This window comes from Ictalurus punctatus, chromosome 14 (assembly GCF_001660625.3).
Source record: "Ictalurus punctatus breed USDA103 chromosome 14, Coco_2.0, whole genome shotgun sequence".
NCBI classification, from domain to species: Eukaryota; Metazoa; Chordata; class Actinopteri; order Siluriformes; family Ictaluridae; genus Ictalurus; species Ictalurus punctatus.
In genome coordinates this window covers 11,249,692-11,276,559 of record NC_030429.2, presented here as the reverse complement: position 1 = coordinate 11,276,559, position 26,868 = coordinate 11,249,692, and the positions used below count along the sequence as shown (strand labels likewise).

At 39.0% G+C, this 26,868-nt stretch overlaps 1 protein-coding gene across 1 annotated transcript in view; it reads left to right on the top strand.

Annotated features, from left to right (window-relative positions):
- Nucleotides 1–26,868, top strand: part of b4galnt4a (beta-1,4-N-acetyl-galactosaminyl transferase 4a) — a 154,377-nt gene that overhangs the window by 67,663 nt on the left and 59,846 nt on the right. The window contains exons 3-5 of the mRNA XM_017485647.3: nucleotides 11,408–11,503; nucleotides 23,261–23,356; nucleotides 25,497–25,587. Of these exons, the coding sequence (XP_017341136.2) occupies nucleotides 11,408–11,503; nucleotides 23,261–23,356; nucleotides 25,497–25,587 (283 nt within the window). The remainder of the gene's footprint in view (nucleotides 1–11,407; nucleotides 11,504–23,260; nucleotides 23,357–25,496; nucleotides 25,588–26,868) is intronic.

Below are 26,868 nucleotides of genomic sequence, written 5' to 3'. Positions count from 1 at the left end.
TTATTGTGCAACGTCATGCTATTTTTTTTATTTTTTTTTAACTATGTATAGTTGCATTTAATGTTTTGAAATGTCCACGAGACAGGTTCGTTTTTGTTATCATTTATATTATAGCAGCTATAAACAGACATTTTGTTGGCTGTGAGATTTCTTGTGTACTGTAAAAATAGGCTATATAAGAAAAAAAAATTGTTGTAAAAACTTTTACATCCCACCCAAAGTGCAGTCCAACTATTGCGACCGTGACCAGGTAATGAAGTTCCCGAAGATGAATATTCATTAAATGAATGAATGAATGCATTTTAAAAAGTATTCCTCTGTTCTTCTACACTACTACAACCTGCTGAGGATACTTAATCAAAAAATCACAGAAGTCACCCCACTCCGCCTATCCAGGACTCCATTTCGGAGTTGACTTTGTTCTTAATGTAGATGTGAGATTTAGATACGGTAGGATGACTTAGACTTGAGATGGGCTTGACATAGACTTGAGATTGAGTACTGCAATTTATAAACACATACATTTTGGATCTACTGTCCAGTAATTATGTTTCTGTATGTAATTTTGCTACTATATAACAGACTACCCTAAACTGTTTAAGTCTTTCTCCTTCCAATACGTACTCTTTATACCCCCACAAAAAGGCACAGAAGACAGGAAACTAAAAAAGCTATTTGCTGGGTGCCTTATGGAAGCGGAGTATCTGACTCATTGCTTGATAGAGTTTGCATGCCAATGTATTTGTATATCAAATGAGCCATGGCACTCTATTTCCATAAAATATTTCCTTAAGCTCAATAGGTTTTACAGTGCATTGAACAAAACCCCCCCACCTGTGGTTAAAGCATTTAACTCCAGTTGAATTGGATAGATGTATTACCACTCCGTCTTTCAGCTAGTTTTGAACTGTCAAACAGATCATTAATGATGTTAAAGTGGCTTATTTGAGCTGAGGGAAGGCAGCTCTCCCTCACGACTTTGATAAGAAATAAGGATTTGTGGTACATAGAGAGGGTTGGCTCATCTCTGACTGATAACATCTAGGTGACAGCGCTGTCTATAATGTCTGTGAATGTCTGCCCATCATACCTCACTCATAGCTGGCTGTCATCTCCCTTTTCTCTCCCTCACTCTCGCTGCCTCATTCAGACCTGTCACTCTTCACATAATGGTGTTCGTCTCAGCCAACTCTGTATCAGCTGCATGTCAAGTCTTCGCCAGCTGTCACTGGTTTTCATGTGAGAAAAGTCAGTTCGGTTTGAGTTAATCCAAAGGAAAAGGTCAACTTTAAGCCTGTAGTCATGGCATAGCCAGAGTGGAGACCTCCATAGTACTGTACGATGAGTCATATCTCCGCAGGAACTCACTCAGTCAACAAAGTAGGTGTCATAAGATGGAGACGTGGGGCATATCATTAACTGTCCTTTCTATAAATAATCACCGATAACTGGAAATAAATAAAGCAGTTATTTCTAAATATGAAAGAGCTTTAGTGTATGAAAGCATGCTATTGTGTTGCTGTTTGTGGAGGGTGTTTTGGAACCAGTGTATAGAAGGGTGGACAATAACTACCATTGTTTGTAATAACTCCATCTCAGAGCCAGCTGTCAGTGGTTCCTCACTGTTTCCATTGCTTTCTAACCCATTCCATCCCTTAATTGCATGAGCTTCAGTCTGGTTTATGCTACTTTCTGAGCAGGCACTTTGCTGAGGGTGATGGGAGGAAAGTCACTTTCCAAAACTGTAACATTCAATCTGTCTGTCCACCTCTGTTGCCTGAAGAGGGTGGGACCTGGCAGGAGCTTTGACGCAATGTTGAGCAGTAGTAGTAGTAGTAGTAGTAGTACAAGTAGCTATTAATGTAGCTCCATTTCTCAGTAGGATATGAAAAAATGTGACGTTAAAAGGTTAAACCCGTTACTGGACTAGTTAGATCAAGTACAACCCCAATTCCAAAAAAAATGGGACGCTGTGTAAAATGTAAATAAATTGTAAATAAAATCAGAATGTAATGATTCGCAAATCTCATGAACCCATGTGTTATTCACAATAGAACATAGAAAACGTATCACATGTTTAAACAGAGAAAACGTACCATTTTAAGGGAAAAAAAACGAGGTAATTTAAATTTGACGGCCGCAACACGTCTCAAAAAAGTTGAGACGGGGCAACCAAAGGCTGGAACAGTAAGTGTTACTAAAAATCACTTTTTTCAGACGTGTTGGGTCCATAAAATTCAAAATGGCCTTATTTTTTTCCTTAAAATGGTACATTTCCTCAGTTTAAACAGTTGAAATGTTTTCTATGTTCTATTGTGAATGACATGGGTTTACGAGATTTGCAAATCAATGCATTCTGTTTTTATTTACAATTTACACAGTGTCCTAACTTTTTTTTGGAATTGGGGTTTTAGCTTAAATGATTCGATAAACCTAATACAACCTAAATTACTAAACTTAATTTAATCTTAGTATATTAACACAGCAAAACATATTTTTATATTTACAACAGAGACTTTCTCATAACTGAGTCCGGACCGCTCATATCCAAGATTAGAGGATGATGTGATCCTCGGAAACGTTCGTTTTAAACTAGCTAGCTGTGCTTAGCTATTATTAACTAACAAAGAAAATTGTTTTGATCGTTATGGTAGCTTTTGAAAGATTTGGCTACTGTTGCATAAATGGCAAATCGAGACTCAGATACTGAAATACCACTCACATCTACCTGTGACAAGTCTGAGCTAGTTTACTAGCAGTTATCTTGCTGACTAACTATTTTAGATGGCAGAGGACATGTTTTTCCAAGCTGCATATTCATGTATATTTACATATTCACATAATCATTTTTAATAAGGAGAAATGTGTAGAAATGTTCTTAGGCCATTTTTAGTGGGTTATTTACAGGAAACATTAAACATCTTATTATTCCATCTAGACCATTTTTAATGGTTCAGCGGTACTTTAATATATTCTCAAGAAGAAACATTGCAGTCTATCAAGTTTACAGCACGTATTTGTTGTTGGCTGTTTGGTGGCATATTTCTCTTTGAAACCAATTCAGATGTGTTTCTTGTGGAGTGACATTATAACCATCAGAAACCCATATATTCATTTTGCTGATTGTATTATTATTCTTATAAACTGTTTTTAGAATTACATTTTATTATTTTTTTTAAATGTTTGATTTATGAATCGTTTGTTTCGGTGTGGATTTTGTGAAACTGCAGCCATAGGATTTCAACGTTACAGTGTTTTATTGTGATTTTAATGAAGTTTAGACTATCTTTGGAGGTTTCCACATACTCTGAAAGTATATCTTCAGCTATATACACTCTTCCTTTCTTACTCAGTGGCATTTGGAAATGGAAAGAACCTTGTATTTTTTTTACTGACATTTTTCTTACATCAAAGGTTGTTTTTTTTTTGTTGTTTTTTTGTTTTTTAATCAGTAGGCCTATAGCAGTGGTGATATTAAACCATGCTCTGAGACTGTGTGATATATTTTTCTAAGATGAGGTCACAAGACAAAAACTGCAGCATTACTCATCTCTGTCGAAGCTTGCCACCATTTTGTTTGAGTAGCAAACAGCGAACAAGTTGTTGTTGCTTAGTCATTCCCTCACATCCTGTATTTGGATTTACCTTTATTTTCCACCTCTTGAGGTAGGAACTGGAGGAAGGCCACAGTCATCATGGTCATCATCGATTTGTCTGGAAAAAGAAAACCATGGCTTAACTCTACTGTTTGTCTAAGTATAGAGAAAGTAGAATATTGATGTTGGTGCAGTGTTCTTTGTTTGCTCTCCTGCTGAAGGACTGTTTTATGTTTTCCCTGAACCATTTCTTGCTGCTCATCAATTAGAGCCATCATGTTTGGCCATAGTGTAAAGCTGCTAATTGCTTCACTGTGGCTCCTCCATCCCTTAGGTAGTAATACACTGGCCTTAGGTGCCTCTGGGCCTAACTGCTCTCACCTCATGCCTATAGGTCCTATTAATCCTGCTTTAAATGAAGTGGAGTCATTCTATCAGGCTAGCTATTGACTGCATCGCACTCTTAATTACATCCCTATGCCTGCTCTTGGCTGCCTTGTGAATAATTTAACAGCACCGAAATAATCACACACACGCGAAAGGGTCTTTCTTTCCAACAAGCAGCAGTAATGCAAAGTGGCATTCTGCGTCAGCTGAACATTCCGTGTGTATCAGGGTGATGCGTTAAAATCTCAGATGTGCACATGGTGCAGGGGATGAGCCGTCAGGTGACACCTCTTTCTAACATCTCAATTCATGTTTGTAAATGAGAAAAGAAAAAGAAAATCTCTCGTTGGTGCAAAGAACATTGACCACCGCTGACCTTCTATATAAAATTTGTTTTTCTGTTTCTTGGCTTTGGATGCTTTTTGAAGTGCCAGAGATGTCACAGTCACTGGTGTGTTTACTGTTTACGTTTCGCTTAACACGCCCACTCACACAGCCAGGGCGAATGGATTGTGAAATAAACTGTGTGTAATTAGCGTTAGGCTCCGTAGTCCTCCAGGGAGGGTGCCAAGGTGATTAGGGATTTTATATCCTGCCCCTCATGAGGGTTTCTGATTTCTCAGCCGCCGTAGAATGCACTCACAGAAACTGTCACGGTATGAATTAATGAAGGGTATGATTCATTTGTTAATCACTGTCAAAATTATAGCACTGGAATATAAAGTTTTCTTCCCATGACAGTGTTCAGAAATATTTCCCATATTTTCTCTCTCTCTCTCTCTCACTGTATTGTTTTTTCCTCTCTTTCTTAATCAGTTCTCATTCTCTTGAAATACTGTAATTTGATGACTAATCCTTCATCCTTTCAGACAACATATGAAGCTCTGCAATTTGTACTTGTCAGATTCCCTTACTGTTCATATTTACTTTTATCTGTGCATTTTGTGTAGCATAGTTTGGTTTGTTTCCTGGTGGTGTTCTCCTTCTGGCTTTGAGCTTGCCTCTGTCCTGTCTTGGTATTGACCATAAGTCTTGTTTTTAAGATTATTTTTATTATAACTAGGGATGCAACTAATGATTATTTTCATAATCGATTAGTTGGTCGGTTATTTTCTTCTTCTTCTTCGATTAATCGGATGGGGGGGGGGGGGGGGGGGGGGGTTAGTACCATTTTTTATATATATAAAATCCACAGACTGAGTGTTACAAATACAAACTTCAGACTAAAACTTTACACACCTGTTTGTCCAATTGTATAAGACTGAAAAGAACCCAAAACACACACACACACACACACACACACACACACACACACACACACACACACCAGAATATATATTATTCATTTACGACTATAGTTTAATTCAGTCCTTTTTGTGCATCCATAAAAATAATGCATAAATATTTTATATATATATATATATATATATATATATATATATATATATAGAGAGAGAGAGAGAGAGAGAGAGAGAGAGAGAGATACACACACTAATATGCAAGTTTATATTGTATAATAGTATTTTTGCATTACTTTTTATAAAATGTAACGTTCACATAAACAGAAAACATAAAAAAGTCATTGACTTTTATTAGGCTAAAGCTAGTGGCGTCACATCACGTGCGTATGACGTCATGCGCAGTCGACAAGGAAGCGGCTTATACTACTAGTAAAAAACCCGCTAGTGTTCCTTTTGAGATGATATTACTTTTCTAAAATTCAGACGGTAGAGTACACAGTGCATAGTGTAAGTGTACAGTACGCTATGTGGGACACAACTTTAGTATTTACTCTCCGAAGCATGTTTTCAGAACAGAAATAACGTAGTGAGTGAACATGCCCCGTGCTGCGCACAGACCAACTAATCGATAATGAGATTCGTTGACAACGATTTTCATAATTGATTATTATCAATTAGTTGTTGCAGCTCTAATTATAACAAAAAAAGACGAAAGTGACTAATCTAGCTCTATCTATTCATCCATCCTCATCTATAAAACCATTTGGAAGGAAATCACAGAAACATCTGGTACAGTAACTGCTACATTAGCCAACTAGTTAACTGCTATACAACTAGAGTAACCAGACGCCCTACTTTAGTCGGAAAAAGAGTTTGAACAGACCAAGTGCTGCTTTATGAATGGAGGGCGGAGCCGGAGAAAGTAGGGTTGCACACCTGCGGGGAATTGTACTGAAAGTTCTGTGTTGCAGTGAGCCGAGGCGAGAATAAATACAGGAGAGACGGGCGTCTCGATAAACAGAGAGAGCCAACCAGCTCAGAGCCGAGTGTGCTTATAAAATAAAACCACAGAAAAGTGAAAAATGAAGAATAAAGCGCCTTTTGAGTTGTTCCAGCCCTGCGTCCAGCTTTTTCATTCCCTACCCGAATCTGGGAAAGTGTTACACTAAGGTTTAAGTTATTTTTTTTAATCATGTTTCTACCATAATATTCAGTAAGTTATAAACTGAAATAGAAAACATCAGTTGCATCGCTGATGGAGCAATCATCTCCAGGGGACGTTGACACCTTGTGGTCAAACTTTATAATAGTATATTTAAAAATGCTAATAGCTATCAACTCCTTTTGCCTACTGTCATGAGACCGGTCTTGATAGATTCCATGGTTCAGGCCGAGAACAGTGATACTAATATTATGTCATGGTTGAGCAAACTTCCTGTCCGCTATTTTTAAATGTTTTGAAAACCTACTTTTACGAACTCCTCCTAGACCGTTTGTCCGATTTCCACAAAAATTGGCCTGCATCATCTACATGCACTCTCGACAAAAATGTCTTTACAGAATTTTGATAAAGCGTAGTTTCCCAGTGGCGCTTCAACAAATTTGAAGAACGTGAAAACATGAAAAAATTGGTATGTCATCACCATTAGGCCCTGAGGTTACCTGCAGAGATTCTGCATACTGCCCCCTACTGGTTAGGAGATCACAAAAATTTATTTTTTTGGCTTATAACTCTAGAAGGTTTTCCTGCATCATGCCTAGGTGCTACCTGAGCCGTTTCAGAACAGCACCACATTCTGGACAAAAATTCTAAGAAGTAGCTATTTTTTAGTTATTTTTAAAAAAATTTTTTTTTATTAGTATTATTGAAAGTTTACATTTTCCAAGTCCTCATACACTGTTCATCAAACTCTAACTAAGAACATGTCATAAAGCTTCTTTTGCTGCTCATGGTGCCGATTATTGGCATGACCCCGGTATTGCTACTTGCAGCTATATTTATTATTATTATTATTATTATTATTATTATTATTATTATTATTATTACTATTATAAAATTATCTCTCTTAAGGTTTGCAATTTCATTTTATAGACTCATTCTACATTATGTGTCTTTGAACAGGACGCTGCACTCCCGTGCTCTCTCTGTTCTGGTCGGTGTCCAGCTAACCTAATTTAGTCTTGATGCATCGAGTTAATATCTGAATTCACCGTCGGTTTGGCATGCATCCTGGCCCATGCCGAGAAGCAGAAAAGAACAGCAGCTGAGTCTGTCTGCAGTATTTACTGGAGTCCAGAAAGGGCCGTGGTTATTTGTAGTACTGAGAGCACTTTGCGGAGTCTGGGCCATTCATCTGAGTTCAGCATTACTAGATAAAAGCAAGCTCAGAAAATCTAAAAATGTAAAGAAATGAAACGTTTTCGTAATAGTCCCACGATCCCAACTGCGCCGCTGCTGCTGCTGCCGTGCTACTGTTTCAACTTAGTGTTGTATGAAAATGTTAGAGTCCAATGAAACACTGTATACATTTGTTTTAAGATTTAAATATGAGATGTACAAGAGTGATGATCCAGCCCGTTCAGGTCATTATCACACATATTGCCGGTTTGAGAAAATTAAAATTTGATTTGTGGCGGGGCTTGTTTGCACTGCACTGGTGGATAATCTGACATGAAAAATGAGCCCCAGACTCTCATTTTCTCACCAAGCCTGTTTACGGTTTAACGAGGATAATTAAATAACCTCATTGATATTCCATACCTAGTATTACTCCAGGTGCGTTCTAATGCCCAGGCTCTATCTAAAAGCCCTTTACATTCTCTTTGCACTAATCAGCTAATCTAAGATCAGTTTTGCTGTTTTGCTTACGATGGCTAAAGCTGGAAGTGGGACAGGAGCAGATAAGTAAGTACAAGAGTGTTCCCTTTCCAGAACCTTCACAATAACTGTCCCTCAGTGGTGGAATGAACTTTATCCAAACTTTATCCGGTCCGCAGAGTCTGTCACTATCTTCAAAAAACAGCTAAAGACCCACCTCTTCCGTGAACAGCTAACTAACCCCTAAACCCCCCACATTATCCTATAAAAAAACACCTACTCTGGCTCTTACACCTCTACTCTGCACACTTTGCTTCTCTAGAACCCAATTATAAATCCTGTATGGTAGCACTACTTGTATTATTCTCCACTTGATATATGGCTTTGCTTGTATTTCCTCATTTGTAAGTCGCTTTGGATAAAAGCGCCTGCTAAATGAATAAATGTAAATGTAAGTAAGTACTGACATCTTTGGAAGATTTTTGAGATTATTAATAAACACCTTTCCAAACACTGGAGTAGTGACACATGCATTTCAGTTACCCCAGAGGATAGTTAATCATTTTTAAGTTTTATATAAAAAAGCTCCAAATCTTTTTGACTTGCATGACACTATATGTATAGGCAGTAGGGTCGGGCGATATATTGATATTGTGATCAATGATTACGTGATACACTTTTTTGAGATATCGTTGGTATGGTGATGTATTTTCACAAATTAAATGGTGCTGAATGGATGCTGTTGATTTGACATGATATGTTTGTACTTAATCGTCTTTGTAGGCAAAGTCCTGTGAAATTGAGTTTAAAGGTTGTTTTTGTTTACTACTGTTTTGCAGACAGTTTGTTAGGTAAATTATATATCATGATATGCATTGTGTATCGTAGACATGTCCATAAGAATCGTGATATGATATTTTTGTCATATCGCCCAGCCCGAATGGGCATCTCAGGTTATTTAAACATTTAACCTAAACTGAAGCACGGAGTCTGATATGTGAAATTTGTGTGTGAAGAATGAGATACAAATACAGCAGTGAATTGCAGTAGCGAGGTTTTATCCCCTGTTAATGCCGTCATGTCCTCTGGCACAACATTTTAAAAAATGCTGACGCAAAGCGAAGCCAGGAGGAAGGACTGTGCCTTGACCCTGAGCCAAATCCATGATTGAGCTCTTCTCTAATGGAAACGTTTCTCTTATAAGTTTAGCATTGATTTCTGCACTTGTTTCTAGTGAAATTGATTAAAGTAAGAAAGGCAAAGCGTAAGCTCAGGTAAGTGGGTGTTTGCATTTTCGTAAGTAAGAGAGAAGAGCTGTTAGAGTTTTACGTTGCCAGATACGAGGAAAGTCTGTGGTAACGTGTGCTCAACATTAATAAAGATGCCCCTTCATCTTCCACACAATGTGCTTCAAAGGAAATAAAAAATGCTCACGAATTAACTAAATAGGTCTCACTTTCAGCACACAAGCAAAACAGTTGTGGACGTTTGGGGGTTTTTTGGGGATTCTTACATCCCATGTGACCTTGTTTCATAAATGAGAGGTGAAGAGTATACTGTATACTTAATGAGGAAAGCAAAATATTATTGACACGCAAGATGAATTGTTTCCCAAATCTACCATAAAAGAATTTATATGCCGTGAAGAAAAAAAAACTTTGGTTGGTTTTGGTATTCCAGATTATTGGATTATTTTTGATTGCTCAGATAATGACCTCGATCATACTGAAATGCTGTTCTGTGATCTAAAGCAGGCTATTCAAATAAAACTTTCTGTAAATGTGTTTTCTTCAGAAGAATGGGTCGTAATTCTCCTATGTAGACACATTTTGTTGTTTGTTTGTTTTTTTGCCAATAATGTTTACTTAATTCATTTTAAAAACTGAGAAGTATGAGTTTCCATATTTTCTCCATCAGTCACCACAAAAGTTTTATTTGAGTACTGATCATTGGATGTTGCTGTGGCTGAATTCTGGCAAACAGGCAGAACAGTTGTTTTGTTCGTTTGTTTGTTTATTTATAACACTGCCAGGGAGCACGGTGGTTTAGCGGTTAGCACGTTTGCCTCACACAAACTGAGTGTGTGTGCGATTGTGCCCTGCAGTGGGTTGGCACCCCATCCACGGTGTCCCCCGCTTGCGCCCCGAGTCCCCTGGGATAGGCTTCAGGCTCCCCCACAACCCTGTGTAGGATGAGCAGTATGGAAAACGAATGGATAGCACTGCCTTGGTCATCTATCTGCAAAAATCACATTTGGTAAGCAGCCAATTAAACAAACATGGTTGTAACAACTGTCAGTCTGCCTAAAGATGTCTAAACCATTGATAGCTCAGTGTGATTTCCTCACACAGGCATTCATCAAAATATTGGAGAACTGCATTAGGTAGCGAAATGAACAGTTCAGTTTGTATATCAGATATCAACTGTCAAAATGTCTGTGACTCATCTGTGCCACACCTGGAATGAAATCTATAAATGCACATTTCCCCCTTTTCACTTTTGCGGGACTTTGCAATGCTCCAAATTTCTTGTGGTTGAGATATTGGCTGGTTGGCTGGGAACTCAAATAGATGCTTTTTTTACATGGTCACCAAGATCAAGATTTCAAGATCAAGATCATTCACGACACAAAAGTCGCTGGGTCAGTCGCTGGCTCGACTTAGCAGAGAACCGGTCTGCTTCACAGGTTTACGTCTCTCTCTGGGCACCGGGAGCTTATTGAATGATGGGAACATAATAGACCAGCGTTGACAATGATGTACAGGTGTAGACACTCATTTCCTACTCGTTCTCTGTGACACCTTCCTCCCTTCCGCAGCCGACGGCTTGCTGCCACAACAAGCTTTATTCATTATTTATGACTTATGATCAGATCACATTTTAGGCTGCATTCAGAATAAAAGGTTTATAAACGTTTAATACAACTGTGCATCCTCCTAGTATATGTTATTAAGAGATGGGAGCATAGCAATTATGTCATAATATGGGCTTTATCTGATTATTTTATGATCCGCAGTTTCTTGCTTAAAGAACAATTTTCAGGTTAACCCTTTGATGTATTCCTTGTATAGGAGATACTCTGCTGGAGATAAACAGTATCTTGTTGGCAGTGTTGTTTGGCAGTTTTGAGCTATTGTTCAATGACATTAGATTACAGTCTGCTACCAAATAATATAACCATATGAGCAACATCTCAAGGGATATGCAAACTGTGAGTTAAAACACATTATCATATCAAAATGGCACTGAAGCGCATCCACAGATTGCATCTGTATTTATTTGATTGCATATGATTTACCTGATGTTTCCTTTCTTTCTCTCTCTCTCTCTCTCTCTCTCTCTCTCTCTCTCTCTCTCTTTCTCAGGAGGATGAGCTTCACGCTGCTGCAGCTGACAGAGATCAGTCTGAGATCTTGAAGTTTCTTGCTAAGAAGCACAAGAAGTTGCCATGGAAACCAGAGGTTAGCTTGCATCATTGCTCTTTACTTTGATTAGGAATTTGGCACCATAATGATTACATTCCTAAAATAAAACGACTTGTTTAGGCATGTATTTTGATAACTCCAGGTCCTACCTAGACGTATGTGGCACCCTCAAGCAGTTTTAAAAGCTGCCTGAAAAAACCCCCCAAATAAATAAAGAACATTAGCTAGGAAATAGAAACTAACATGAGAATTTGGGAGGCTCATTGAGATTCTGATAGCAGTATATGCTAAGTGAAACTTTTGGACATATGGAGGTTTTTTTTTGTTTGTTTGTTTAGTAAAATACCAACACATCTGAGGAAAATGTTGACTCTTGATATTTTTGTCTTGTTTCAGCTGTCATTCTGCCTTTTCATTGTCTATATATAAGACCTAACTTCTGCATGCTAGCTAGCTAAACTGCCTGAATCATAAACTAGCACATGCTCCATGTCCGCATTTCCTAAATGGCAAATAAGAGTGTTGTCCCCGTGTTTCGGGGGTTTCCTCTGGGTACTCCGGTTTCCTCCCCCAATCCAAAGACATGCATTGTAGGCTGATTGCCATTTCCAAATTGTCTGTAGTGTGTGAATCTGTGTGTGATTGTGCCCTGCAATGAGTTGGCACCCCGTCCAGGGTGTCCCCCGCCTTCCCCGATTTGTGGTGTCCCCGTGCCCCGAATTCCCTGGGATAAGCTCCAGGCTCCCTGCGCCCCTGTGTACGATAAGCAGTATGGAAGATGTCTGGATTGATGGATTATTACATATCAAGAAATACTTCTAAACATGACAAAAAATGAATCTTCAGAAAGTGTATCTGTAAATCATTTGCCCTTTTTGTGCATGTATTCTGTTAGTCACATCTCCAGGCCTGGTTTAGAGCAGGGCACACGGCGTGAACTGCACCATTACAGGCTTGTATTATTAAGATATCTTTGCCAGGTTTCGTTTTTTCAGATTTCTGTGTAATTTGCTGCTGACAGAAGAGGCACACTTCATTTACCCAGTGGTGTCTCAAAGTCAATTTGCAATTGAGGAATATCATTTCAGGCGCATAGTGCTGCTGTGGAATTACCTTTCTAATCATCGTTGCCTAGTTCTAGCTGTCTTGCTTAAAATAATAGGGGCGGCAATCTACTGTGAACTCAAGAAGCATTACAGCAAGCCAGATTGCTCGAGTTCTAGGTGAGTGACTGACAGATAATCTTGGTGCGCCTCATTTGCCTCAGGCAATAAGGTAAGTAATGCAAACTGTCTGTAAACCATGTGGAAAAGCTATTTTTATTTAGTTAGTAGAGCAGTATTAAGGGTACGTGTGAGGTCAGCATGGATATATATTCGAAAGGTCTCATACTTAAAATATCCACACTAGCTGATACCTCTAAGACGCCCTAAGACGATTTGTTTTTTTGTTCTGTGTCACTCAACTGCACACGTCATAAAATACGCCAGTGAATTGGATTGAAAATGGTGTCAAATCTGATCCGGTAACCGTTTACTCCAGTAATGGTCCAATAACCGTTCTGCTACATTCTTGTATAAAGAAAAACGCCATTCCTCAATATTTTATGTAATTATGGTCATGTCCATGAGCAAGAGCCAAGATTTTTCTTCCTTTTATCATAACAAATGTTCCTCAGTTGGGAAGGATACTCAAGGATACGACAGAAAACACCTGAGATTTGTCAGCCGATGTATTGAACTACACTAGACCATGGATAGACACTAAAGTAGAAGGTTTTAATGAATACAAGGATAAATATCCAAATAACCGAGGCATAAACATAAACTGGCAAAAGTGGTGTAGTAAACAATGAAAAGGCTAAGGTTTAGACAAGAGAGAAACAGGAAGTAAGCTGAACCTAGGTTAACAGCTAGGCTTATGGCAACATACAGTGTACAACCCCAATTCCGAAAAAGTTGGGACAGGATGGAAAATGCTAATAAAAACAAAGAGGAAACACTGAAACAGGTGAGGAGATCATCTAATCATAGTATATAAGGAGCCTCCAAAAAGGTCCCAGTCTTTTTTAAGAGCAATGATGGGTCGAGGCTCGCCAGTCTGCCAACAGCTGCATCAGTGAATAATCCAACACTTTGAGAACAACATTCCCCCAAAGACAAATCGGTAGGATTTTGTGCATTTCACCTTCTACAGTGCACAATATAATTAAAAGATTCAAGGAATCCGGTCAAATCTCGGTGCGTAAAGGGCAAGTCCCAAAACCACTTCTGAATGCGCGTGATCTCCGATCCCTCAGATGTCACTGTCTTAAAAATCGTCACGAGTCTGTTATGGATATCCTGACATGGGCTCGGGAATACTTTGGTAAACCTTTGTCAGTCAACACCAGAGTGAGTGTTTAAGAGTCCATACCTTACACTCATAACCCCCATACCTTACACTCATAACCCCATACCTTACACTCATAACCCCATACCTTACACTCATAACCCCATACCTTACACTCATAACCCCATACCTTACACTCATAACCCCATACCTTACACTCATAACCCCATACCTTACATTCATAACCCCATACCTTACACTCATAACCCCATACCTTACACTCATAACCCCATACCTTACACTCATAACCCCATACCTTACACTCATAACCCCATACCTTACACTCATAACCCCATACCTTACATTCATAACCCCATACCTTACACTCATAACTTCATACCTTACACTCATAACCCCATACCTTACACTCATAACCCCATACCTTACACTCATAACTTCATACCTTACACTCATAACCCCATACCTTACACTCATAACCCCATACCTTACACTCATAACCCCATACCTTACACTCATAACATATTTGCCTTATTAAGCATTGTAACACCTTCAAATGGCAGTGTAGTGTTAAGTACTCTTTTCTCTTATCAAATAAAACCCAATAATAACTAATACAGTCCTGAATACATTATAATCATTACCAATTTCAGTACATGACTTGCATTCATAAAAAATTGTGAAATTTTGTTAGCGAAGTATAACTTGTGAAAATTCTATTTGTTTTTGTGAACTTTGTACATAAAAAACAATTTCTGCTAGTGGATACAAACTTTATTGCCCCTTATGTACATGATGTTTTATGGACATCTGACTCGTATCTCACCAGTATATGAACAATTGTCCTGTCTGTCCCTGATGGGAATCAGTGTTACTGTTAGTTTAGTGGCGTGGTGACATGAAGATCATGGTCCAGAGTGCATAGTACATTATTAGGATCTTGACTCAGTTGGTGTTTTTGGCGGAGGAAAGAAATCACCCCTTTTATATTAGTTAAGGAGCAGCTGCTATTGGCCAAGTCCAACTTTTAACCACAGTGAGAACAGCTGAAGAGCCAGTCTGAGGTGTGTGTGAAAGGGCCACAAGGCCAGCGCGGTCTCTGACACGGAGCAATCACACCGAGCATGAATGCCACCGTCTGCCAAATACCATTACGCTGCAGTAATGACCTGCTGCCGGCAAGACACAGCTAATTACCACATGCTTTCAGCTCTCCAGCCAGTCAGCTAGGCAGAACAGAGCAGATTTACCATATCCACCATCTCACATTATGAATTCATCCACTGACATGAATAGTATGACGTTATATAAAAATGTCATATAACAAGAATGAGTTTTTTTTCCTCTGTTTTGCGGTTACACCGAATTTTGCGTCATTTCTGCGTTGTCTTGGACACTTCTGCAGACCCAAAGTACTTTGTTAGTTTTCATCTTTGTAGTTCCTTTGTCTTGTCCTTGAGACACAGCCCCGCCTCTGACAGCGGAGATGACCCTTGACCTCCATGGGCAAACAGATGACCAGGATCTGACTCGAGTCTGACTGGACACAATGAATTTTATAGGACAGAGTGATTGGATTGCAGCTTGGGATAGTCTATAGCATGGTCTTATCACAGGCATTCAGCATTATCTCTCATTTTAAAAAAAAAAAACCCAGAAAAAAAGGTATTCATCACATTCCTACTGGAAACAGATAAAAGACAAGTTATTATTGAGTTCTTAATGAGTTCATTATGGTGAGCATTCAAGTGCTATTTCAGCGATTGAGATATGTTTGTACGTAATAATGGTTCACATTGATGATCCAGTTTATCAGCTTCCTCACCCTTTCTTCTGTACTGTTAGGAAAAGAAAATGACAATGAATCTTGTTCTTTTTCTTTCTCTTTCCTTTTTATTCCTTTGCTTTTATTCCTTTTATTCGTTGCTTTCATTTACTGTTCATTTTTCGCGCATTATATTGAATTTTTTAGTTACTTCCTTTCCCTTCTCTTCCATTCCATTCCTTTCCCCTCTCCTCCCTTCCCATCCCATCCCATCTCATCCACTCCCTTCATTTCCTTTTCTTTATATTTATATTTAATTTTTTAAAGTAATTTAAGTAATTATTTAATTACTTTTTTCCGTTATTCTTTCCTGTTTATTTTCCCCCCTCTATTTCCCTTTTCCTTTTCTTCCTCTTTCTTTCTTCACTCATTTCTTTCTTTCTTTCTATGTTATAGATACTAGCCCCATATCTGCCACAAGAGACACACAGTCCTCCAAGTCTCTCTTATTCATTAAATAAAAACACTGCAGCACTACTTCTTTTTTTTTTTTTTTAACTTATTTTATTTCCCCATAAACATTTTCTTTCCTTGCCTCTGTTTGTTTTTCTAGATCTCCCTTCAGCTTCTCATAACGAACAGGTCGGTGTGGCAGTTACCCACAGCCATTACATACCATCAGGCAATCAAAGTGAATGTGGTCTATATTGCACTTCTCTCCTGGGGACTGATTACTGCGGGGTAAAAAGGTCATGTGCAGACGGGAGATGATCTTTACCCGGCATCTGTAATATACAGTCCTATCTGCACCACCACATCCTCTCCAGCACACATTCTGATGGAACATTTATGACGGAGAATACTCGTTAAAATGCATCTGAGGTTTTGCCCTCAGGGAATAAAGGTGCATTAAATGTCCACAGCAATTTTTTGAGAGCCTCGTGCCACACGCCCTGTGGGATTATGGGTGACAAATGGGTGACAGCTTCTCATTCTGAAGGATGGTGCTACATTTATGTCACACGGCAACGTGTTTTTAGAGCTAGTGATGGGATGAGGGACGTGATGCGTGAGGCAAGTGGCTGAGGTGCATGAACTGTGGAGGATTTCTAATACTGCTGAGATTCTGATTATCTACTGGACCGAACAGTGATCGACCCTGGATGAGCGGTGTCAAGGTCATCTGGGCATATTGTTAGCATTTTGAAATCAAAACTACTTTGAGCGAAGAAGCTGCTCTAGGCTTTGTGACTGAAAAGGTGCCATTGTATCATTGTTTCTTTTCTGTGTATGAAGGTCTCGTTTTTTTAGAGGCCTGTCATCCTGGTAGACGTGTTTGCAAGGTGTTTTTATGCATCACCACACACACACAGACACTCAGAGAGAGCAACACACACACAGACAGACAAACAGACATGCTATGTTTGGAGCTAGATTAGGTTAAATATAGATCTGTATCTGCTTAGAGAGTGTACATGCATTAGTGAAGCTCAGTTTCTTGAGAAACAAAACTGAACAATCTTCTGAGAGCATCACTCAGCCAACAGTGCACACCAGGGAATGGAGAAAACATTTAAATACCATTTATAAACTTCCTTCCTTCCTGTGAAATAAACTTTAGCACTAGCATGTAGGATGCAGTGATTGGCTGAGAGCTGTGTGTCTTGTTTCCTTATATTATTGCAGTTCTAAATGAATGTCTAGAGTCATGTTTATGCCACTAGGATTCATTCATTCATTAACAGTAAGCTCTTTACCCTGGTCAGGGTTGTGGTGGATCAGGAGCTTATCACAGGAACCCTGGGTGTGGCGGGAGAATGTATCCAGGATGGGACACCAGTGCAACACAGGGCCACTAGAATTTGGTTCTGAAATTTGTAAAACTTTATATGCATTATTTTGAAATATAGTATGGGTTATTTGGATATTACATCCATCCATCCATCTTCCTCACCATTTGTCCTACACAGGATCGCAGGAGAGCCTGTCCAAGGGAACTCAGGGCACACCAACCCATCACAAAGCACAATCACACACAATTTGGAAATGCCAATCAGTCTACAGAGCATGTCTTTGGACTGGGGGAGGAAACCCCCCTGAAGCACAGGGAGAACATGCAAGCTCCACACACACAGGGCAGAGGCGGGATTCAAACCCCGATCCCCAGAGGTGTGAGACAAACATGCTAACCGCTAAGCCACCGTGCCCTCCTGCATTTGAAGTTAAAATAATATCGAATTCATTCTGAATCACATTTTAAAAATAAATTCTAACTGCATTACTGGTATTAAGAGACGAGACGAAATGGATACACTGTACAGTACAAGTAATTGTACGTTTTTATAGTTGTTTTTATTTTCGTTTAGTTTCTGTTTCCATTGTGAGCCTGTTGGAACGTCACCATGACAACAAACATAAATAGCCAATTTGGATCAGTCTATAGTATGTGCTACAGTGTTGCCATTGCAGTCCTGCTGCTAAAATATATGATTAAAAATGAAACAAGGTGGATTTTCACTTCAGTTTTAATTTGTTTGGAGAGCACAAAACCAAGGAGGAATGAGATGTAGCAGAATATCAGAATATTTCTTTTCATGGAAATATTTTTGTCTGTGCTTCCCCTTCAATGCTAATTTTCGGGCAGATTTGCTTTAGAAATGATATGCTTTTCATTCAAGGTCTGAACCGCTTATATGAACTACAAAACCTTAGTTCTACACAAAATATGTGTGCATGTGTGTGTGTGTGCGCGTGTGTTTGTGCACGTGTGTATGTGTGTGTGCACGTGTGTACGTGTGTGTGCGTGTGCACGCGCATGTGTGTGTGTGCACGTGTGTACATGTGCGTGTCCGTTTGTGTGCGCGTATGCGAGCACGTGTGTGCGTGTGTGTGTGCGTGTGTGTGTGCGTGTGTGTGTGCGGAATGGCTTTGGTCTCTCAGCATCATTAGCAGTTGGCATGTCTTCAGAGCTTTTGGCTTACAAACACACACACACACACACACACACACACACACACACACACACACACACACACACACACAGCCATGTTAACCAGAGAGATGGACTAATACAGCCATAACTCCAGTCATACAGCCAGTGAGACAGGTGTAAAGACTGAGGCAGATGGATAAGAAGCATACTGTGTGATCGTGTGTGTGTAGTTGTCTTTGTGTGAGAGGGATGGAGAGAGAGAAAGAGAGAGGGGCTGGTTACCATGAGTGTGTTGCTTCACCTATTGCTCTGTGGAAGATTGTTTGGGGGAGAATCTGTTGCAAAGAAGTGAAACATTCACAGAAGTACAGAGTCACTGCAGAAGACTTGGGCTTGTAAAACAAGCAGTGTATCACATACTGTCTGAAATATATGATTAATCTATTATTTACTCTGTTCTATAGTTTTGTAGTACCTCCTGCTTTTCAGTTCAGTTCAATTGTATTTGCATAGTGTTTTGAACAATAGACATAGAAACCAAATAGCTTTACAGAAGTCCGGATTTAGATTTAGTTTCCAAATGAGTAAGCAAGAGGCGTCAGGGGCAAAAAAAAATAAAGAAAGAAATTCCTCGAGACAACACGAGGATGAAATCTTAAAAGTAGCCAGATTTGAAAGGGAAGCCATCCTCTTCTGGGTGACAGTGGATAGATTCATTATAAATCATTAAAATATACAAGTCAAGTCTGTTTGTCATTTCAACTATATGCAGCTACACAGTATAAAGAACAAAAAAAACGTTCTTCCAGGACCACGGTGCTACATAAAACAACACACCTACATGAGACTAAACAATAGAACTAAATAAGACCTGCACATTCCAATACAAAGTGCACGTAGACAGTATAGGAACTGCTAAAGCAGGACGATTGGTCTGTAAAAGACAGTGTAGCACCAAGTATGTTGAAAGGTGATTAAGTATAAGCATATTGGAAATAAAAGGCCTAGGATGAGCACAGGATAGGCTTTATGATTACAGCAGCAGTTATTAGGAAGTACAAATCTACAGTATCAAGCTCAGATTATCTACTGAAGGAAGGGCAAGACTTGTGCATAAACCTTCTTTTTTTGGAAGTGCAGATCTTTATGGTATTTTATGTGAGACTGTCCAGAGCAGCAGAAATTGAGTCACAAGTGCAGATGCTTCAAGAAGAAGTATGAGGATGAATCAGGCAGGTCTGAAATGCAAGAGGAAGAGTTTCAGGATCCACACCAGAATCATATTCGACAACAGAGTACACATACTCCGATCAGCCATAACGTTAAAAACGTTCAAAGCCTTCACGCCCACGCTCATCGGTGATCCTTGGCGCCCATGTCCCTGTCGCCGGTTCACCGGACGTCCTTCCTTGGACCACTTTTGGTAGGTCCTAGCCACAAGACCTTCCACTTTGGAGACCCAGTCATGTAGCCATCACAATTTGGCCCTTTTCAAAGTCGCTCAGATCCTTGCGCTTGCCCGATTTTCCTGTTTCCAACACAATAACTTTGAGAACTGATTGTTCACTTGCTGCCTATATATGTATGTCCCACCCCACTGTAATGAAATAATCATTGATATTCAGTGGTTTTAATGTTATGGCTGATCGGTGTATAGCTTAAAAGAGAAAGAGGACTGATTATCAGGTATACTTTTATCCTTCAGTGGATTAGCGTACAGGTCTTTAGCGAAGACAGCATAGCTAAAAATGAGAGCCAGAACGTAACACAAGTATGAGGACACCCTGGGATATCAGTTTCCTGCCACTTCCTATTTTTTTTGCTGCTCATTTTTATGCATAATGTTCTTCATTCTTGCGGTGTTCTGACTTTGGCTGCTGTAATTATCAAGATCAATAACGTTATTCTCGACCTTTCTCTCTGTAAAAGAAAATCAAAAGGAACGTCTGGGTAAAAAAAAACAACATTATTTGAACAGGATGTATTTATAGATGTCCAATATCAGTGTCTATCTCTGGCCTACTTTAAACTATGGGATAAAATACAAATTTAGACCGCAGAGTAAAAACGCTCTGATCTGCTACAGGGCAAAAGTGATGCAGTTGGTTGGTGCTGTGAATTAGTTACTGGATATGGCTTAGTTCTGCCTCCGCCTGGATTACGGCAACATAACTTTCCCTGACACAGAAACCCAGGGTTAGCAACAGAGGCCCTGGAGAGACAGAAATAGAGCAGCAGGTCACTGCATATGAACACGGTTTAATTGAGTTTAATTGAGAAACGTCTGTCTGCTGCTATGGACAGTGAAAAGGCGTGTGGATGACCTGTCTCTAATCCTCTTTTATTGATTTCATTTGGGGAATTCAGCAGTGGGAGAGCGGAATCAATGCCTAAGGTTAACAGCAAAGAATAAACAGTAACGTTAGTGATGGCCTTCCCCTGTCTGAGAAAATCATGTCTTGAGGCAGAGGACTGAAAATGAGCCATCATGACGCTAAAGACATGGCCAAGGTTATTGGAATTGGCTTAATCGACATTGGAAAGACATTACAACCATCCGTATGCATGCCAGCTAACACTAATCAACTCTGTCAACTGCTGCATTCATGACTCAAGGATGAGGATTTTCTGCTTTATCCCAGAGTTTGGTGCTCTTAATTACCATTACTCTAGAATCTACAAAGGTACAGGCATCTCAGTATGGTCCTGGTATACTCACTATTTAGGACTGGTCTAGCCTGACCACCTGTACAGTCACAAACAAGAACTGGTCCAACAGGATTCAACAAAACATTAGTGTCTAGCTCATTTACCGCTCGAGAAAAAAGTGACTACTTTTTAAATATATTTATTACTCAGCTCAACTATGCTAATGCTAATTTTATCAAGGAAAAAATGCTTGAATTAACAATGTTCATACGGTATGTCGAATCTTATATATTAATCATGCCAGTTTGTGCCAGTATGACTTAAAAAATATATTGCTGGCTCCCGAGTGATACAAACTAAAAAAGATATCGAGTTCAAATCCTGACAACACCACAGCAAGCTGTGGCCGGGAGTCCAAGAGATCACTATTGAGCATGTTCTCTGGTTCGGTGTGTTTGTCAATCACACTAGCCAGTCGTGGGCATATGTGAGCACACGCATGCAGAAAGTGGTGGATAGTCTTAGTCCATGTGTGGTACATTGCCCGCGTGATTCAGCATGAGCAGCAGTTTGTAAGATAAGGCTAGCGGGCTTTGTATGTCTTGGACTAAGTGTGTGATAGCCTTCAACGTTCATGGCTGGGGAGAACAACATAAACACACAGCAGAGTTTCTGTTAGCCAGTAAATACCCGCTTTTGATTGTTAAAAATTAAAGACGTCAGATAAAATCAAAATTGTCAGACACGATGTCCGGTAAATATATTAACACGGTAGAAGACATACGGTAGACAAAATACGTTCGCATTTGCACACCTAAATAAGGTCTATGTGTCTGCGCAAATATTGTTTTCAAATGCTTCTCCTGTAACCTGTTCTCTGATTTACTCTGATTAGCAAGTCACAGAGATCAGACTTGTTTCGATGTTTAATGTGAACATTAACTGATGCTCTTGACCTGCATCTGCATGATTGTAGGATCCGCACTGCTGCCACGTGATTGGCTGATTGCATAAATGTGCAGATGTATAGGTGTTCCTATTAAAGTGGGTGGTGAGTGTGTATATATATACAGACACATCAGCGTATGTATATACAGTACCGTGCAAAAGTCTTAGACATATGCAAAGAAATGCTGTAGAGCAAAGACACCTTCAAAATAATGAAAATAAACGTTTCTTCATTTTAAAAAGATACTATAAAGAGCAGTAAACAGTAATAAATGAAGCAAAGACGATATTTAATGTGACAACCCTTTGCTTTATAAAAAAAAAATTGTCTCCGGTAGAATTGGTGCAGTTTTATAAGGAAATGAGTTGTAAGTGTTATTGAGCATCTTGCAGAACTAATCACGGTTCTTCTGGAGACTTTAACTGTCGCACTCGATTCTTTTTCTTGCAGCAAAACCCAGCAGTTTTCATTGTGTTTGTTTTTTTTTTTTGTCTGAAAATGTCTCTTACCACTTAATATGCTGCTTTCTTTACTGACATGCAAACATTTTTTCTGTAGCAGTTAATTATGTGCTGGAAACCTAATGTTTGGGAATCTAAAATGTTTTTGTACTGACTCGATAATGTAGAAGTCATAAAATAAAAATCTACAACAAAGTTTGTACTAAAAAATAAATCTTTTGCACAATACTGTATGTGTGTGTGTATATATATGGCCTGTGAAAAAATGCCTGTGTGTGTGTGTGTGAATGTGTACCCTGCAGCATGCCGGCCCTCACAGGCCCTGGACTGTAGTCTTGTATTATTAATGTGTAAGCTGTTCTCTGAGGATTTGTGCACTGCAGGTCTTCCTGCAGCAGGTTAGCAGGTGAGCCGTCCCAGTAGAGAGATGAGTGGAGAACTAACATTGTAGCCTCCTTCGTATTCCTTCTCCTCAGGTTATCCCTGCTCTCTATACAGTACTCCTCTCTCTCATGCTTATATTAGTCTCCTACATCTTATCCCATATGAACGGAGAAGTTTCTCCAATGTCTTTTCTGTTTGTTTGTTTTCTTTTCTGTTTTCTAGTCGAAGCAGTCAGTTTTGCGCTGTCAACTGTAACCATCTCTATCTCTCTCGTCCTCTATTTTATTCTTTTCTTCCCTCACAGTATAAGGGTCAGACAAACCTGCATGTGTTTGAAGACTGGTGTGGCTCATCTACCGCTCAGCTCAGAAAGAACCTTCATTTTCCTCTCTTTCCCCATGTGAGTATATGTCCAGTGGTGTGAGTTTTATTGGCCTTGTGTGATTGCCTGCTCATGTCAGAGCATATCCACAAACATCCTCCAGTGAACTGCGACATAAATGATTTCTTTTCCAGATATTTTATTGTGTAGGGAACTGCTGTTAACCCTGTATAAAATATGAACAAATAAGGGCTAGGAAATATGACAGTATTATATTGTTACTTTGATGATTTCACGTATTTTACGTAATGAAGATTAGGACAGATGCACTCAATACTCAATACAAGTGCGAAGAGACACGAGGGGTTTTAAATGACAAACTTAATCAGGGGTGAAACACAAGACAGCTGAAAACAATGACAACCATACGGGAAACAACCAATTACAATACAGGGGCGGAGACAGGACATAAACCATAACAAAAGCACGTGTCCAAAGTAAACAAAGATAATGTCACTGAAGCCCCAAAAGCGTGCGTTCGCCAAGAGCTCGCACATCGGGCTCGCGCTTTGAGCTCACACTTCGGGTTTCCGAGCACACTACAATACTGCAGCGCTAGCTCGAGGGGAAATCATGACAGATGAAGTTTTGACACGATACATTTTTTCTGAGAAATCCTAAAGTGTACTGGGTATCATCAGTATTTTTATTCAAATTACAAACTTTGGTTGGAAGCTGATTAAAGGTTAATCGATGTGATAAATCTTTTACATTGTAAAATGTCCAAAAATTTTAGTACTTTCCAGTGTTAAATAATTCATTTATCAAATGTGTCCTAAACTCTAACTTCCATGAAAAATGCAGCATTACTATTCTGCTGGCAGTTTGTTTGCAAATCTATAAATGAGTATTTTTTTCGTCATATCACCGACCGGTAGTAATAAGTAAATCTTGCTTAGGTCTTTTAACTATTTTCCTCTTCATGTTTTATTACTGGCTAGTTTGGTTGTTTTTTTGCTTCTGGAATCTCCATTATTTGAGATATTTATTTATTTACTTCATTTATTTATTTGCTTCCGAACTTAGTGGGTCATATGCTGTAGGAAGGTGTACCTGTTAAATGTCCCTACGGTTTGAAACGCTTAGCATTGCACTTACAATGGATCGTGGCATGTGACCCAATATGGCAGGACCAAGTCATGATCATCTGATCTCACTAAATAACTAGGTTACCTTGCTATCTTGCTAGTTATTATTATCAGTAATATAAAGATGAGGAGCTTGTTTGCCTTCGTAGTAGGTTTGGAGGCAGAAAATGAAGGGAAAGGGAGCCGCATGTGTGACTTGACTATATGCAGCCACAGTCATATTGCATACCTTGGACTGTCCCAAAAATAGCAAAGTGCCAAGGCAGGGAAATATATTCATTTTAATATGTCATGAATCTCCTTACATTTGGCCACTAACAAGACCAGCACTGGCACTCTGTCCTCCATGTTTGTTCTTCTCATTGGCAAGATTTTTAATTTATTTTTTTTAAAGCGCCTTCCTTATGGCCACTTCCCACATGATTACAGACAATGTGCTTCATTTATCAAGCTGGTTACAAAAACGTTTACTTAGAATTCATTCACAGGAGCATGTACACAAGAAATTTGGCAACTATGAAAGTCCAGTTACTTCCGAAAATCATTCGTCTCTGATAGGAGCTTGTGAGTTTGTGTGAATTTATATGTGAGGAGTCATAGTAATGTGCACCTTGATTTATAGGCTTCGAATCGTATAATTGGTAGGTTTTATGTCAGTTTTAAATAGCATGCATGAAGCCTAGCTGTTCAATTAGGACAAAAGAAATGGACCTTGAAAAGGGAGAAAGAGATGCTCGATGTGCTACAAAGGCTGAGGTGCATTACTGGATATTTAGTGCATTCTGTATTTAGAAGCGGTTTAGTTTAGTTGTTTTCAGCTGTCTCTGAGCTTCGCTTATTATACATTTAATTCCGAACATTCTTGGGGTACATAAGGATGAAGAAAGCTGGTGTTAATTTTGTTTGGTTTGGCTTTGTCTATGAAAAACATGTACACACAGATTTACTACATGATAAATGATAAATGAGGCCATTGTGTTGTAAGCGTCGGTGTGTATAAATGTCTGTATGTTCATGTGTATGAATGAATTCAATCATGAGTATTATTTCCTTCTTGTTTGCTTCCCCAGACAAGAACTGTAGTGAAGAAACTGGCTGTTGCTCCCAAATGGAAAAACTATGGCTTGAGAATATTTGGCTACATTCATCCATACAAAGACGGTAATCATTTAATTACGCTACACTCTCATACCTCATTCACACAGTCAATCATAAAAATAGAGCTTTCAGACTCAGAGTACACACTGTTATCGAGTGTTAGAAACCAGTGCATATGACTAGTAGCAATTACTGAAAGCAGCTGTGCTCATGAGCTGAGGCTCCTTACTCTATCACACCTGCACTGTCTGAAATACAGAATTACTCTCTCACACTAATGCATATATAGTGTATATATAGTACGGTAGGACCCCCATATCCCTGGGGGAAAGGTTTCAAGCCCCCCAGCAGATGCCTGATAGTATCCAGTTCGGTTCAGTTTTATTTGTGTAGTGCTTTTTACAATGGACATTGTCTCAAAGCAGCTTTACAGAAATATATAAACACAGGATACAGATTTTAAATGTGTGAATATATCCCTATTGAGCGAGCCGGTGGCGATGGTGGCAAGGAAAAACTCACTAAGATGATATAAGGAAGAAACCTTGAGAGGAACCAGACTCGGAAGGGAACCCTTCCTCATCTGGGTAACAACGGATAGTGTAAAAGTAAAAGAAAGTTCATTATGGTTTTTATATGAAGTCTGTTTGTTGAACTAGTCCACTGTTCACTGAAGGAGACTTGAGTGCAAAACTGCATGTGGTAATTGCAGTCCTAAGGCCATAGCAGCAACCGTAGTCCCAGCAACCACAGTGAGAATGTCCATGTGGAACTAAGGTCCAAAACCATTATCCCAAGGATAGTAGCAAACTATATACTGTACATGCCTATGATAATGTTTAGAAATAATAAATTGATTTCTATTTCTATTTTTCTCTTTTTCTCTTTTTCTAGAGATGCACTGATACTAAATTTCTCAGCCGATACCGATAACCGATTATTCAGTGATATCGGCCGATACCGATAACCGATACCGATACCGATAGTTCTGCCTTTTATACCTTCTTTTAAATTAATAATAATTAATTCCACAATTCTGAAAGAAATGCAAATAAAAACTTTATTCTCTCCATTTAAACAATTTGTTTCATAGTAACTGGTCTCATAAACAGAAAACACATTACTCACATTAACATTAACACATGAACTAAATTCTGAAGATTAAAGTAAGATTTCTTAACATATTGAATGTTATTAATTCATATTAACATTGATTGAATTGTTGCACATTCACTCACCACAAACAAAAGCATTTCTGCTTCATCACTGAACATCAAGCTGGTTATATATAATATCAACTTTTTTTTATATATTAACGTTAACTAGATATGAAATATACTACTC